Raw genomic sequence first — 16,425 nt, 5'->3', positions numbered from 1 at the left:
TAACACTGTGCTGCCTGTTCCATACTCTTCATGTTTAGGATATGTGAGCCTTAATTGCTGTTTGTCAGCTGAAGTCTTCAAGTAACACTGGCACAGTGGTCATTTTAGGCATGAAGGAAAACGCAGATTAGCAGACCTGCACTAAGCTGTCTGAAGAAACCAGCCACAAAACACAGAAGAGTTTACAAAATGACCCCCAAACCCATGAATTCAACTCTCTGTAAGCAGACTCCGTAAGAACTAGCAGAGAAAAAGCAAGAGAGTCCAACTTGACAACCTTTAAAATAGAACTACTTAAAGTTCTGCAATGTTAAGTTCAGTTCTGCACTGAGAAATAAACTAAGTGATAGCACATGGAGATAAGGCTGAGATAATCCAGTGCTGCTCATAATTTTCCCCCTTTTTAAAAATACTTTGGAAGTAGTGCACATATCAGAATGCTTTATGTGTTTTTCCTCAACCACTGTGTTTAACTTAGCCAGCCAGAAATACACAAATACACATATTCAAACTCCTACCTTACTCCAAGGACATCCTGTGCTCTCTGTGACCTTCCAAAGGTGAGACAGCATCCTTGAAACTGTGTCAGTCAGCTTTCTCAGCATCCTCAGATCCAGCCCAGCTGGCTCCAGGGACTTGCATGGGTCTACATGCTGCTGTTATCCTCCCTGTAGCTTTCCTGAGCACAGATTTGAGAGACCTTATTAGAAAAGGATGAAACAGAGAAGGTACTGAGCACCTCAGCCTTCTCTGCACTACTCCAGTCACATGACTAAGTCACTCACCCCATTCTGCACCAGGACGACTTTTCCCTTGTTCACCCTTTTACTTCTAACAAAGCCGTAGAAGCTCTGCTTGTTGACCCTGATCCCTTGCAAGCATCAACTCCAGATGAGCTTTGGCTTTCCAAACAACATCCCTACAGGCCTGGCCAGTGTTCATGGATTCTTCCTTTGTAGCCCACACCTGCTTCGACCTCCTTACACTGCACTAGGACCAGGATGCAGCCACAAGATCCCTATAAAGACAAGAGAGTCATCCCAATCCATCTCCCTGCATTCCTGGACTGCTCTTGTGTTTGGGAGACACTGTCCTTAATGAACTGCCAACCTTAATGAACTCCTTTACCCTACAGAGCTGCCCCCACGGATTCCACCCCTCCCCATTTCCCACACAACCACCAAAATCCGCTCTCACAGCCTTCCTCGCTCTTCTCAGGATCTTGGGAAGTATTTCTAGTATTACAGACACAGAAAAGCTGGTGCTCCAACAGCCCATTTCAAGATTCAGTTCAGTACAGCACAATTCACAACTTGTCAGAAAGACAAGAGTTAATTATCTCACCATCCCTGTTGCTAGAGCAACTGCACTCCTTTTCTGTTTATTTGTATCATCTGTTCTAGGAAAGACACCGAGGCAGTGTTCTGGTTGATGAAGTTCACAGTACAATGATCAAACCTCCAAGATGAATTCTGGATGTGTTGGAGCTACTACTAAATTTATTACAGCCCACTACCATAAGGGAATTTGTAACTTCTGCTGCACTTCACCTGTTCACTAGGGATTGAAGGGAATGATTTGAAAATGGCAGTTAGAGAAGCTTACAGGAGCCTCTAAGACAGAACCACAGAAAAGTGAGAAAACAGAGCTAATACAGGGTTAGATTAATAGAAGTGTTTGCCAATTTCTTCATTTTACTCAATCATTGCAATAAAATTTACTGGCTGGCCATTCTAAATTGACAGTGAGGGATGATAATCCTGCAGAAGTCATCAAGAGGGCAGAAACTAGATAACAAACTTGTTTTTCTCCTGCTCCACTACAGTACATTTACTCTGCCAAATGGAATGATGTTAAAGCCTTTGCAGTCAGCTGCAGCTACTTCTATCTATCAACCAGAAAATAAACCCAGTTTCACACATATACTTGAGCCACTTTCAGGCAAAGTTTGAAACCCTTGCTAGCAGAAAGGGTTAGCACTTTTTAATTCTACTAACAGGTCCAAAAGTATAGTCCCTCTGGCATAATTATGCAGGTTTCTTTTGAAGATATCAGGAACAGAAAAATACAACTATTTTACAAGAAAATTGAGACAAGGTTTCCTTGAATAGAGGTTTTCTTTCACCCAAACCAAGCTGTTATTCAGAAGAATCTGACTTTCAGCACACCGTCACTTGACTGTGACTGCTCAAAACTGAGAATCCCTGAAATGGAAGCACGTTTCCCTGTTGGCAATGACTCAGCACGGACCTCACTCTAGCTGGTGCAGGACACACCCCATGGAGTATCAGCTGTTGCTGTTTGATCGAGGATCACAGCACTGCCTCCTCCAGCCTGACACAACCCCAACAGCACAGTCCAATGCCTGACACTTGACACATCCTCCACACAGAAAATTCCCACCAAATCACTGCCTTGTTTCTATCTTTTAGGAGCTTGATGACTGACACACTGCTAAGGACACAATAAAGATTTATCTTACCTTAGACAGAGCAAACACTCTCTGATAATGTAACAGTTATAATGCAGATCTCAGAACTGGCTTCAGGAGTCAAGAAATAACATGGCTTCCCTTCCCACACATCACTCACTGTCCAGCTTCTTTTCTCACACTTGGGAGGTGAGGAGGAAGAGTTGCTGTCTATGTGAGAGAGCAGCTGGAATGCAGATCTCCACCTGGAAGCTCTTAAGGCCTTCTTCAGACACCTGCAAGAAGTCTGACATTCGTGACACAAGTGACAGAGGAGCCAAGGAGAGGAGGTGCTCCCTGCTGGATCTCATCCTTATAGATAAGAAATAACCAATCAGGGATGTGAAGGCCAGGGGGCAAATTTAGCTTTGGTAACCATGAGGTAGTGGGGTCTGGGATCCAAAGAGCAGGGAAAACAGAAAAAAGCAGCATCACAGGCCTGGATCTCAAGAGAGCAGTCTTTAGCCTTGTTCACAGATCTGCTTGGAAGATGCTAACAGGTTTCCACACAATGCTGGAAAGAGGTCCAGGTGAGCCTGCTGCTTTTTCAAGTGTCACTTTCTCCAAGATAAACAGCAAAACAAGCAGAGGTTGACCAAAGAGCTCCTGACAAAACTCACCCCTGAAAAGAAAACATACAGGAGACAGCAGCAGGGACAAGTGACTGGGGAGAAACAAGAGGCGCTGTGTGGCTGTGCAGGCAGGGGATAGGAAAGCCAAAGCCCACCCAAAGCTCCAACTGGTGAAGCACATGGAGGGAAAGAAAAATAATTTCCGTGGGTGCAGCTGAGTGGGAATGGACAGCTGATCATAAAGGACAAGGCTAAGGCCACCTGTGCCTCAATCTTTCTTGGTAAGACCAGCCTCCCAAAACAAAATTCAAATTAAAGATGTCAAAACCAGGAATTACTGTATCTCTAGTATGTATGTGAGAGAATGCTGGAACAGAGCCAGTGCTCAACAGGAACTTCTGCCACATCTCTGGTTTCTGCAGTTTGAAAGGAGAAGGTAGACAAGCTACCAATGCACCAAGAACAGTTAAATTAAAAGCAGCAACTGCTGCTTACTTTATATCAACATATTTTATTTTTCAGTATCAGTTACATACTCCAAATAGAATGTAAAAGAATATGATTACAGATCAATATACTGATGTTGACTAGATCAGCAAAGTTGTCACTATAGTCATTGTCTTCATGACCCTCAGACAACTGTTCTGGCAACAACCTTTACAGTAGCAATGCACATTTATCATGCTTGTTTTTCAGAATTTATTTTGTGAGAAATCAAACAGAGTTGCAAATTGCAAAACAGCCAAAGCAGCAGAGCTCCAAAGTGAAAGACTTTTCTAGCATCCTTCAACAGCTGTTAGGGTTCCCCCTCAATAAATGCAGAATAACAGTCTGAAATGAGCTACATCAAGTTAGGGTACTCATTCTAATCACACAGATCTTATGATTTTTACTATTAAAAAAACCCCACTAGAGTTGGTTATTAGAGTAAGACTGTTACTGTCCCAGTTAACAGCCCACTGCCTACAGCATGTAATTAGATACTCTACAGCTTATGTGCTATTTTAATTTACAGGTGAGAAGTTACAGATATGCCATGGAATCTTATTGGAACTTCCCCACTTCTGCTCAGATTCTTTATCTCAGCCTTGATATGTAATTCATTAAGCTTAGTAACAAAGGTTCTTAGGTTTGTGTACTTAACACTGAGTATTTTAATAACAATAATTTTAATGAATTCTCTCCTACATAAGAACTCAAGCAGCAACTTTTATTGCAACACTGAACACTGAAAATAATTCAAAGACAAGAGACCTGTATGTTTTGAAATGTCCATGAAGCAATGGCTGGAGTTAAGCAACTTGAACAACTCTAACAAATGCAGAAAAGCCTTTAGCACAACTTCATAGACACTCAGTCTGTTACATTCCCAGGTGCTTCATTGGTAAATTTCAGCCTTAGAGCTTTATTGTCCCTTATCTGGTGAAAATTAGCAGGTAGAACAGCAGCCCCAAAGAAAGGAAATACAGAATCAATTGATGAAATTCAGTGATAGAGGTGAAAAGGTTAGAATAAAAATGCTTCAGTGACCCTAAAATACAGGAAGAAAGGGCTCAACTGGCCTTACAGCAACGCTAACGGGTTTCCAACAAAACCAGCAGCAGCCTTTTCTAACACACTGATTAGCATGTTCAAATAAACATCTTATTTTGGCTGCATTTTAGGTTTTGCCTGCATTTGTTTTGTTGGGTTTTTCCTTATTCAAGGGAATGAACCATCTCAAGTTGCAGTACCTACAAGGAATGAAATCTTCACACAGTTAGTTGCTATGGAAATAGTATTTCAAAACTGGACATCTGTTGGTACAAGATCTAGAAACAACAAAATAAGCTCTTCTTTTGGAGAATCACTTGCTTAGGAGACACATGGACTAAGCACAAGGCTCAGACAGACAACTTTTTGGGGACTAGTTCAAGCACTGTCTCCATAAAAAGGAACATCTAACTGCCTCAGAAAATGTCAAGTCTCCCACTTTTTTATGTGCCCTCAAATAATTATGGCTAGTATCTCCCCAGCCTGACTAAAATCTTGTGCAACAAATCAGTTTGAATTTGCTACTCCTTCCAAAAAAGAAACCCCAACCCCATAACACCTACACTTCTCTTCAGTCTCTTAGTCTAAGGGACATGCATTTCTTAAAAAGAAATCTGATGAAAAAAAAAAATCTACACTGTACTTGTATATAATACAGCCTGTGCCTCTAGGAACATTAACAGATGGATAAATTTGCCACAGTATTTCTTTCAAGACATTTTGTATTAAGTCTGGTCTTTTTTGCCTTGAAAGACCACTCAAATTCTTCATGGCTAAAACTCATTTATTACAGCAAACCTTCGGGACTACTGACCTTTAATTAACTCCCCTAGGGCAGCCCTTCACACCTTCAATGCTTCCCCCCCTGCACCATTTTTTTGGAGCAAGACTGCTACACACTGAAATTCTATCTTCCACATGCAGGAGATGGGATGGTTATTAAAAAAGAAATAAAGCAAAAAGGTTAAGTTGTTTAAAGTCACACTGGTCACTAAAGAATTCTTTAATTCAATTATATTGATTAATCAATCAGTCTTGAATTTGCAATCTATTCATTAAGAAACAGAACTAGCATAGCATACATTTTTAAAGATGTGACTGTCAGGTCCCTTCAAAATAAATCTTCCTGTAGATAATGAACAAGATTTTTATCTTCTTTAAATCCAGTCAATAGTTTTATCATTCTAACAAGAACTTGAACTGTCAGGGTTTTCACAGAAGATGAAAAACTGCAGTCTGGAGAAACTATTAGTTATCTTAGGGAAACAAAGAGAATTAGAATTTACAGCTGTCCTGGATATGAAAAAGATTTTCAATTACTGAAAGACTTGGATAGATCAGATGCAGTTCTCAGCAAGCGAAGTCCTCTTCCTTGTACAACACTTGTTTCACAAGGGGAGGTCTTCACACCACATGGAAAATTACCTATTAAATCAAATACAGTTTGCAAATCAAATCAGCCTTTGAAGCTTGCATAAATTAATGGATTTGTTCTTATGCTGTGGAGCTGAACCTACTTGACACCTCTAATACAAAAAAGTCAGGCAGGTTGTGACCTCTACAAACACCAAGACCACAATTTCTAAGTGTTACAGTTTTGGATTTGAATTCAGCATGAACTTATTATGCAAGAAATCAAGCTGCAAACTCAGAATTTTTACAATTATTTATCTTGCAAACCTGATTCTGTTCCTCTGAAAGTTAGCTGTAAACTGCCCAGATGAACTGAGCTCACAGGCCTTCTAGTAAAAAAATCCTGTCTGCAAAAAGAGACTTTAAACAAGAAGTCTTTTGACTGAGTTGTGACAGAACACTTGCAGCAAGGACCAGCTGAGTCTGTACATATAATTATTTAAGAGCAAGGAGAGCATTTCAAAGATGGCCCTGCCTCAAAGCACCTGGGCGTAAGAGAATGACTTTATGTGGCAGAAAAGGGGGTATAAATCAGAGAACAACATTTGTAAGAAAAACTAAATTTTGAGAGATGTTTTTGACCCTAAGATTCTGTCCAGTACGACAAGGGCAGCTCTTCATGCCTGTGTCTTCAGAAATTCAGTGAAATCCATACACAAGAATAAGCACTGCTCATGCAGAGCAGTGCACCACTTAGAGGCAACATCTAAGCTCAGAAACTTGAAAAAGCAAAAACTGGATTAAGTTTAAAGATGTGCAAGTTTCAAACTCACAATTAGAAGGGACAAACTCTTGATCGTGTCTTGGAGAACCAAAAGGTTTGTCACATCCAGAACTCTCGGCTTTCATTTTCTGCATGAAAAAATAAACATTCAAAATAATGTAAAGATGCCTGCTAACACAAAATATACACCACTATCCATCAAACCTCTGAATTATGGTCAAAACCCTGCAGGTTCATCAGTTTGCCCAACATGTCACACCAGACAGCATCCCAAGACAAAATAGCTCACCTGAAATTGGCAACTAGACATAAGTCAGGGTATCTATTGAAAGAATCTGACCTGGAAATGTCCACCATCCGGTTTCACAGTCCTGGTATCTGTGCTTTGATCACAATGAGAGTCTTGCAGAGGGAGGTGAGCTGCTGTTAATGGGACTCCATACACACCAGCAAAAGATTTACTGATGCAGTAACTTGACCAAGAAAAAAGGAAAACAAGGAAAATTTGGCTAAGAGGGCTGTAAATGCTGATGTGTGGAAGCACAGCATTTTAAATTCTTAAGAGGCAAACAAAACCAACCACAGCCTGAGATGCACAGAGCAGATGCCAGAGAGCAGAAAGACTTTATGGCAGCACCCCTGCATCCTTCCAAGACCAACAGTCTGTTCTGCAACTACACACAGAATGAAAACAAACTGCTACCCCACATTATCAAATGCGGCATTTACAAGTGTGAAAAGCAACTTTTTTTCAGGGCATAGCAGCCCATGACAAGTTTTTTGAATGAAAGATTACTTATTTATTATGGTGTCTGTAAGTGCTACTACTGCTGTCAACTGAGATTGTAACTGGCATTTCCTTGTTTCCCAGCTATTTTCTTTTCCTTTCTCCACACCACAAAGACCACACAACCTTATGTATCTACATTATATGTCAGGCAGTATAAAAGTTTCCACAGCAGAGATATCCTAGAGCATACTGAGAATATCCCTGAAGCCAAACAGTGAATTCTAATATAATTAAACACTTTTCTCAACACTCCAATGCTAACAAAATAAAAGCCATCACACTGGAGACAACTCCTTAGCAATACTCACCCAAGTTTCTTACAGGATGCCAGAGCACAGCAGATTATCTCATTCTCCTCATGCCACTTGCACCTGCATGAAATGAAGTTCACACTTATTTCAGAAGCACCTACATTGTTAATAAACAAGAACAGTCGGTCTGGGCAGATGAACAGGAACAAATATTAAAGATGGTATCTTTTTGTTGCAGTGGCCATGTAATACCTTTAAAATTTCAGAGTTCGATAGCTTTGCCCTAAGTAGTTTATGCAGAGTTTAAAGGTCTGCTTATCAAGCAATCTGCCTCATGCTGCAGTGGGGGGCAGGGAGAAAAGAGAACCCTAAGAGACAAACGGAATTTAAACCATTTGAACCATTTCAAGTTTCCCATTAATGTGAAGTAGTTCCTCATAGCATAAACATCCTCACTTTCCTCTACAAATGTGTGTTTTAAAGCAGATTTTTCCATTCTCCCTAAGGTCTTCCTCTACTATGAAGATACTCATGGAAATAGAAAACTGCCTGACTATAAAAAGACAAAGTGACACCAATGAACCCAATGGATCTTAAAATCCATATTCCCAGCAGACTTCCAATGATAATTTTTATGGTTTTTTTTAAATCTACTGAAATTCAAGATCAAATAGTTCGTTCTTTTCTTGAATCAGTAGCAGAGGAAAAACTAAAGTCTATTTCTAAGTTAACTGCATAATCACCCAATATGCTCCTGCAACACTGCAAGCAAATACCACTTTTTGTACAAATACTAAAGGATCTAAAAGCAGGCACATTTACACAAAGAACCACCCAACACACCTGGTGTTACTGGAGAAATCCCACAGGCAGACATCCAGTTTTTTATACACCCACGTCTTGGATGGCTCCTTTTGGTATTTCCTCTGGTACAGTTCTATCATCAGGTCTTCTACAGCAAAAAGCTCACAGTGGCTCTCAATGCCTACAGGTCAGTGAAAATCCAGGCCAGGAGAACAAGAGTCAGTGAATATCCTGCTCAGTTCATTTATCAGTCCCTCTCCATTGCCCAGCCTCTTATAGCATCAAAGCTCAGTGTTATTCCACCAGTGGTTTTAATAAAACCTGGCTTCCTAGAAAGCAGAGGGAAAAAGGAAGTGGAAGAAGCATACAAAGCAGTTCTGCCTATCAGCACCAGCTTTTATGAAAACATTGAGACACGCTTTTCATACAAATACAGGTGTCCATGATTACACATCCCTTATTTCTGAGGGGAGGAGGGGAAAAGAAAGGACTAAAACACATTTCCTACCTGTTAAGCTGGCCATTCGACCGAGACACCAGTTAATCCGGAATCTGTCACTAGACTGGAGCAAAGAGAATTTCTGTCACCTCAGGGGAGTTCAGTATGTAATTCTGACACTTGCATGGCTTCTGACTAGGTCTGAAAGAGTCACTTCCAAACCAAAATTGTTTGTGGGACTGAATGTAATCTTCCTGACAACTATCTTGAAGAGGAACCAAATTTCATGCTTATTTCTTCAGAGCCCAACATTTACAGATGGAGCCCAAGATCTTGACCCTCCCTACCTTTTTAAGTGTCAAGATTAGGCTTGAATGGAATTGAAACATAATATACCTGTTATGAAACTTAAACACCTCTGAATCCTAACATTTTGTTCTGTTAGCTGGAAAATGAAACGAGCAAAAATTTAACACACACTATTCTCACGGGGAAAAGAGTCACGAAAATGTAAAAACATCCCTTCAAAAAAAGCAGGATTTATGACTATTATTGAGCACAACCAATTTAAGTCAGATCTTAGGAACCCTTAACCGAAGTCATAACAATGTCAGAACAATAGACCCCGTTCATCAGCAGAGTAGAGCCAGAAGTGCAGGCTGAAAATAACAAGGCAGAAAATTAGGTCTCTGCTTTATAAAAGGGTTGGCTTCTAGAGGCCATTTCTTCCTGCACGGAACTGGGACACTTTGGAAAGAGTCTTTCCCCATTTATATGCACACTGATTAGGTTTTAGAGTGAAGTATCTCCTTAGGCATCCAACAGGAGTGAAAGCACAAGCTGAGATTTAAAGCATCTTGCTTTGACCTTGACCATACCCTGCAGAAAAAGCGAGGCTGAGCACCACTGGCTGGCTGGGCAAACTCCAGAAGTTCCCACAGGACAACTGCATAACAAGAACGAGGAAGGTGAAATCCAGATATAGGGATCTTATGAGTTTCATCACCTAATGGAAGGGGGAAGTGGGACAGGAAAAAAAACCCACAAAAAGTTATGAGAAGTCCAGTCTCCTTAAGTGATACAGTTCCCTCTCCTTTTTATCTTTTTATATACATGCACATGTATTTATGCACACAGACTTCTTTTCTCCACAGTGTCTGTGATTAAGCTGCCAAAACCTTGCTTCTGTCAGCAGGTCTGGGCTGTGAGCAAACACACATACTCTTGCCCCTTTTAAAAGGCCATTATCCAAGTATTTGACATACAAGAACAGGGGCCAAGTTCGTTCTCTTTGTACACAAGGAGAGGAAGTGTCCTAATAGAAACAAACTGGAGTCTATAAACATTACTGAGAGTCACAAAGGAAACAGGCAGGCCAAGCCAGACGCAACAATGGTGTAGATATTTTAATTTTGTTAATATACGTAAAGCTGCAAAATGTAACTTTTAAATGTAAAGCAGTATCTTTGAGTTACCCTGGAATTAATTAGCACTTCATGCTGAAGATACACACAAGGACTATTAAAACTTACAAATCATTTGGACAGAGATCAGATAAGCTGAGTCTCAAACTGCACACCTTTGCACCATCCTTCTTCTCCTCCAATACTCACCAGCAGCCTGGCAGTGGTAGCGAAAACCAAGTGGTGGTAATTCTGCAAAAGAGAGAAAAAGTACAATCATCACCCAACACCACCACCACCAGATCCTTAACTGTCAACTACACCACAACAACTTTTGGAAGTTATCTTCAGCATTTTAAAAAACAAAGTGCATGGTACAGTGTGTTTAGGTCTAATCAAGAGAACCATTCATTGGCATGAAATATAAAGCACAAACATGTGAAGGTTCTCCTGGATTTAGTCTACCCTCTTTGAAGTTACATGAAGTTCTGACATTAATTCTCTTCAGAAGCAATCAGTACTGCTCTGATATTTTAAAAAGTCTAACCACTTACAGGCAAAGAAATAAACTTGTCTTAATACCAGAAATCTAATCTGGGCAGCAGTGACACCAGAATGCCTCCCTCACACCCTAATACTTCTCTGACTTTCTTGGACCTCACCTGGATCTATGAAGTGGTGGAAATCAGCCACAATTCCATCCTGTAGGGAGTACTTGACACACCCAATCTCACAGGGAAGGAAACGCTGCTCACAGTGGGGTGGCAGCTTTCCATAGCTGTAAATGTCCAGGAAGTAAAAGATGTCTGCAATCACATCTGTAAGAAAAGGAACAAAACCATTTTCAAACAAGCCATCAGAGGTTACAGCAAGCAGGTGAAGCAGGGTAACAAACAAGTAAAATGCACAGCTCTTCCTCTGTATCTAAGATGACAAGACAACACCACTTAGGGAAAATTCAGGCACACTGGTAGTGCTGAGAGATGCTGAGATACGACTTCCAGAGATCTCTACTGTGTGTAGAGATGGGGCAAAAAAACCAACAAAGAAATTAAAAAAAAAAAGCCAACCCCCAAACCCACACAATGTTAAGAGGCCTGGAATCCAACAGGAACTACTATTCCTTTTAAGGACAGATCTCTTTGCCCTTTCAGAAAATAAGGTTAGGAAAAAATGTGAATCAGTAGCTGCAAAACAGCCTCACAAGCTCAGTTTGGCAGCTTACACCACTTAAATGAGTTGTAATAATCTTGAGGGGCAAGAAGATGAGAAGTGTGCTAATTAAAAGGATTGCTTCTCCTCCACCAAATGAGCTCCCGAAGAACGCAGCAAGAAAACCCAAGACAAATATTAAGAAACAGATTTATCACTTACTAATTTTAAAAGTATCCAACGATGAAAAATATTTTACAATACACCTTAATCATTATCTTCATGACTGTCACATAATGTCCTCACATTTAACATAGCTGTTTAATTCTTACTCTAAACTACCACCCCTCATAAAAAAAAATCCTACTTGCTCTACTAAATAACAGAGGTGTGTAACTTTACACATAAATAATTTTGTATGCCAGACTTTAGGACATTTAACACCAGTTGCCCTAAGCTTGAATGGTCATACTCCCTTATGTGGTTCTAAAACTCTACAAGCTGTGAGGTCGTAGGAAAGACACCCTCTCCTACCTCGTGAAAAAATGGATATTGCTCCAGGGAACCATACAGAACTTTAACTGAGAAATATTAAGAGCAGCATCATGAAATGTATCTCAATTATCCTTTATCATTATGCCTCTCATTCAGCTGAAAGATCAATTGTGTCAACTCAAGCCAGCATGATCAACCCAATCAGATCTGCATCACAATGACAGGGGAGCATGACCCTTGGCACAGAGGGCACTCAAGTATTTCACTTTTTATGGAGCTACTGTTTCTTGTTCCCCCATAACCATGACAACATGAAAATAGTTCAAGAGACTGAGGTAAAAAGCTGCAGCTGAGACTTAACCACACAGCAGATACAGCTTGTATCAGCTTGATTCACCTTGTAAGCACTACCTTTTATCACTTTTCACAGTAACAGCAGTAATTGGGTAGAAGATTACAAGTGTGCTCACTACTCAACTCTAATTAAAACATCCATTTGAAGATAGGGTACAGGTAAGAATGGTTTCATTTTTGAGAGTTCTTTCAATAAGGAAGCAAGTCAGGATGTCATGAAGGCACTGACACAGTGCATATTCCCTCTTTTATTCTCCCAATAAGGCCAGGCCCTTGTTTTATTTAATACCTCTACCATACAAATTTTGAACTTTGATATCTAACAACTCTTCACCCTTTAAAATTGGTACAAGTATTATTTGATGCTGAACCTGGATTAGGCCTTCTCAAATCATAGATGTAAAACTTGAAGCATGACCTTTTCCTTAAAAGCCTTGAAAAAACTATTAAGAAACTCTTAGTGGCTATATTTCCATCAAGCTAAAAAACAGAGGACAGAATTCTTGGAAGCTGGGAGGGGAAGGGGTGTTTGCCCCAAATTCCCTCTACCTTTTACAGCAGTAGCCCAGCAGTGAAAACAAACAGCTGACACAGATGGCTTTTAGCAAAATGTAAACATTCTTTATAGAGGTACCACTGAGAACATCCTCAAAGGGCAAGCTTTCATCTACCAGGATCAACTGCTTTAAGACCACCATACCCTGATCATTCTCCCAAGACAGAGCACAGGCATCTGGCAAAGGAGTAACACTGGGGATCTTCGTGGTCAGAGAGGCAGGAATTGGATCAGGCAGATTGCAAGTCTGAAAAAGATGAGAAAGTTAAAAAAAAAAAAAACCAAACAAAAGAGTCTTCTCACCCCAAATAAATTCCTTCAGCTGCTTATATCCGAGGAAAATGCAACATCCACTAACAGTCGTGGTTTGGTGGAACAGTTCATATATAAAAGTACCTGTATACTTGCAGGCCAGGAAAGCAAGATCTCTCTTCAATACCTCTGTCAACCTATTACCACTTTGAAGAACTACAGCTGAATTTACAAAGTGTAATATTAAACGTATTTTCTTACGTTAAACCATTTGTCACAGGCAAGGAACTCTTCAAACTGGAATTTAAAACTTTTTTCTGTAAGTTTTATGAAAAAAACATCTGGTATATGTGTTAGTTGACTGTGAACCAGGTTAATGAAAAGCTGATAAAGCCTTAAGTAAGTCACTGGATTGCTCCAGGACAAAGCAAGGAAGAGGGACATGTACTCCTACTAAGCACTGAAAACCCATTCATGAACAACAAGCTTTTGATAGGATGGGAAAAGAAACCTGGCAGGCTTGAGGAATTTAATCATTCAAACCCAAATTGGGAATAACATCCACACCCAGGTACACTGATGCCAGATAACCATCTCAGCCAAAGTTAATTGGTTATCAGTTTGAACTATTTAAAACAAGATGAGGAATTATTCCCATCTAAGTAAGCTTTGGCCACCTCCAAAAGAAGAATGTGACCTTTCACTACACAAAGTAACTGTGGTTGTCTGTGAACAGGGCTGGGATTAATAAACTGAGTTAATAAATAATCTCATGTACACACATTTCCCCATCTCCACTGACACAGTAAAGATGGTGTTCTTTATTCTGGTAAAGCAATTATTCCTCTCCCTGATTCCAGACTTCTAAAATACTACAACTTCTGGGAGGAAATACAGCAGCCTCCATTTAGACTCAGCTGTCATTTCACTTAGTTCTTTATGATATATAAAAATGGAGTTTTATTAATTATACACCCTTAGCCTGCTAAATAACACAACGACGATCTCATTTTAAACAGCTTTTTTTCCAAACAGGCAGGACCCCCAAATCAGCAAACATTGCCTAACATCTCCCTTCTAGTGTAGGTTGACTCATTTAACTAATTCATATTTACTAGTTACTTCAAACTGCGATCATTTTGTCATTCCCTCTATCGGCATGTAAGTGTTTTGAAGCCCTGGAATTTATCCTCACCATTAATTCATTGTTTACAGTCATTATCTAGTAACACAGCATGAAGAAGTAAATACAGCATTATCCATTCACTTAGCCCAGCTCTCTCCTTTGACATAACGTTTCACACTACTAAAAGACTGAAATAAAATAAGCTTTCTTACACCTCACATAACTCAAACTCTTAAGTAACTCTGCTTCAGCGAAGTGCTGCGAGAGGAAAACAGACAGAAACAAACAAACAAACGGGACACACACACCTTTTCAAGGCAGTACATCGTAAAAGTAATCTGTTCAGTATTACTTCCGACCACAACCACACACAGTCATCTTAACCCAACTGCCTACTTCTATATTGTCCTCCACAATAGTATTGCCACTCTCTCCAACATCCAACCAACCTAAAAGTAACAGCAAGGTGTAATTATTCTATTTCTGCACCTTTCATTGACCTGGTTCACCACACAGCTCCTCGAGGACAACTAATCAGCTGCCTCTAAGATGTGCTTTCAGGCCATCAGACAAGAACTACCTAAATCAGTGACATCCACAAAGCAAAAGCTTCATGAACCAATGACACAAAGTAACACCAATTTACAGCATAAATTTAAAAAAAATTACGTCAGGCACTGCAAAATAGGGTTAAACATAAAACTAGAGTGTTAGAACTACATTTTACTTGGTGAAAGAGCCCAAAGGAACAAGTCGTGCTGGTTTAAAAAGGTATAAAGTATTTTTACCTCCAACTCAAACCAGAACAATTATCTGCATAACCTTCACAATGGTATGAACTACTAATGAGCTAATGGGATCAACTACTACTCCAGAGGCTGGAGACTGTGGAGAGCAGGTGGAACTTCAATAGCATCCTACAGAATTGATCACAGCCCAACACCATCTACTCCTTCTTATTAAGGGGTGCTCCATTCACAGAATTTACCTCTTTCACTGCCTTCTGAGAGTGCTTCTTGCTATTCCATTTCTGAGCCTTCTCCGCATACTTTGCTTTTTCTTCCTCTGCCAGGGACTTGAAGGAAAAGCAACTATTATACAAAGGTTTTCACCATTTCCTTCCAGCAGTCCCACAAACCAACAAACTCCATGTGTGAGAAACCACTCCTGCATTTCCAAAGGACACTACCGCTGGCTGCCAAGAGCGACTCCAACACTTCCAGCAGCTTTTTTTATAACGCCGTAACCCTTGAATCCACACCCCCAGCAAGGTGCAGGATGTCCAGAGAAGGCCAAACCACAGACAAGAGACAGCCTGGACGTACTCCTGCCAGCCAGGGATGTCACCACCCCACCTACCCCACACGAACCAGAGTTTCCCCGCGCTGAGGCGAGCACGCCACAGCCACCCGAGGCCACCCGAAATGGCGCCGAGCCGCCAGCCCGCCCGCCCTGCAGCAAAGGCCGCGCCGCCATTCCGCCCTCACCGCCCACGCCTGCGAGCAGTGCGGGACGGCGTCCGCCACACTGGCCACGGGCAGCCCGCGCCGCCCCAGCTCGGGCAGCTGGTCGTGCACGAAGCACATGAAGGCTTTACGAGCTCTGCCGCGCTGCGCCATGGCCTCGCCGGGCGCTCCCCACGCGGCCGCAGCGCTGCCCTCATGAAGGGCGGGAAGGGCGGGCGGGGCGGCCTGAGGGCGGGGCGGTCGGGCAGCTCCTCCCTCACGGCTGTGCGGCCGCGTTTGAGCTTTACCAGCGATAAAGGAGAGTTATCGCTCAGCCAACAAGCTCTAAGGATCACAGAATCACAGAGCGTTAAGATATTAGAGCGGACCTTAAAGATGGTGTCGTTCCAGAGCTGCCTTCCCTCAGGCCGTGTTGCTCAGAGCTCCGTCCAGCCTGGCCTCGGAACACTTCAGGGATGGGCAGCTTTCCTGGGCAGCCTGCTGCAGTGCCTCATCACCCTCACAGTAAGGAATTTCTTTATAATATCCAACAAGATTTCCCCTGTTTCATACAGTAAATCATTCATTCATATTGTATGCCAGTGGAACGGGCGGTGGTTAGCACCCCTTGGTGAAGGACACCCTG

General features: G+C 41.3%; 1 protein-coding gene across 2 annotated transcripts; it reads right to left on the bottom strand.

Moving 5' to 3' along the window:
* Window positions 1-4,427: 4,427 nt before the first annotated feature.
* MAEL (maelstrom spermatogenic transposon silencer) lies at window positions 4,428-16,003 on the bottom strand. 2 transcript variants are annotated; one of them, XM_085076334.1, is made up of 12 exons: window positions 15,822-16,003; window positions 15,323-15,409; window positions 13,101-13,203; window positions 11,062-11,217; window positions 10,610-10,651; window positions 9,875-9,942; window positions 9,066-9,120; window positions 8,597-8,738; window positions 7,811-7,873; window positions 7,053-7,185; window positions 6,762-6,840; window positions 4,428-6,000 (listed from the first exon to the last, which is right to left on the bottom strand). In XM_085076334.1, the coding sequence occupies exons 1-12, from the start codon at window positions 15,951-15,953 to the stop codon at window positions 5,888-5,890; spliced, it is 1,173 nt and encodes a 390-aa protein (XP_084932460.1). In that variant the 5' UTR covers window positions 15,954-16,003; the 3' UTR covers window positions 4,428-5,887. The 2 variants fall into 2 exon arrangements, with proteins under 2 accessions (XP_084932460.1, XP_084932455.1); XM_085076329.1 differs by having other exon boundaries at window positions 9,875-10,002; window positions 15,822-16,002.
* Window positions 16,004-16,425: the final 422 nt, after the last annotated feature.

The sequence above is a fragment of the Lichenostomus cassidix genome, chromosome 1, assembly GCF_008360975.1.
Source record: "Lichenostomus cassidix isolate B80296 chromosome 1, HeHo_3.0, whole genome shotgun sequence".
Classification (NCBI taxonomy): domain Eukaryota; kingdom Metazoa; phylum Chordata; class Aves; order Passeriformes; family Meliphagidae; genus Lichenostomus; species Lichenostomus cassidix.
This window is presented reverse-complemented; position numbering and strand designations above follow the sequence as displayed.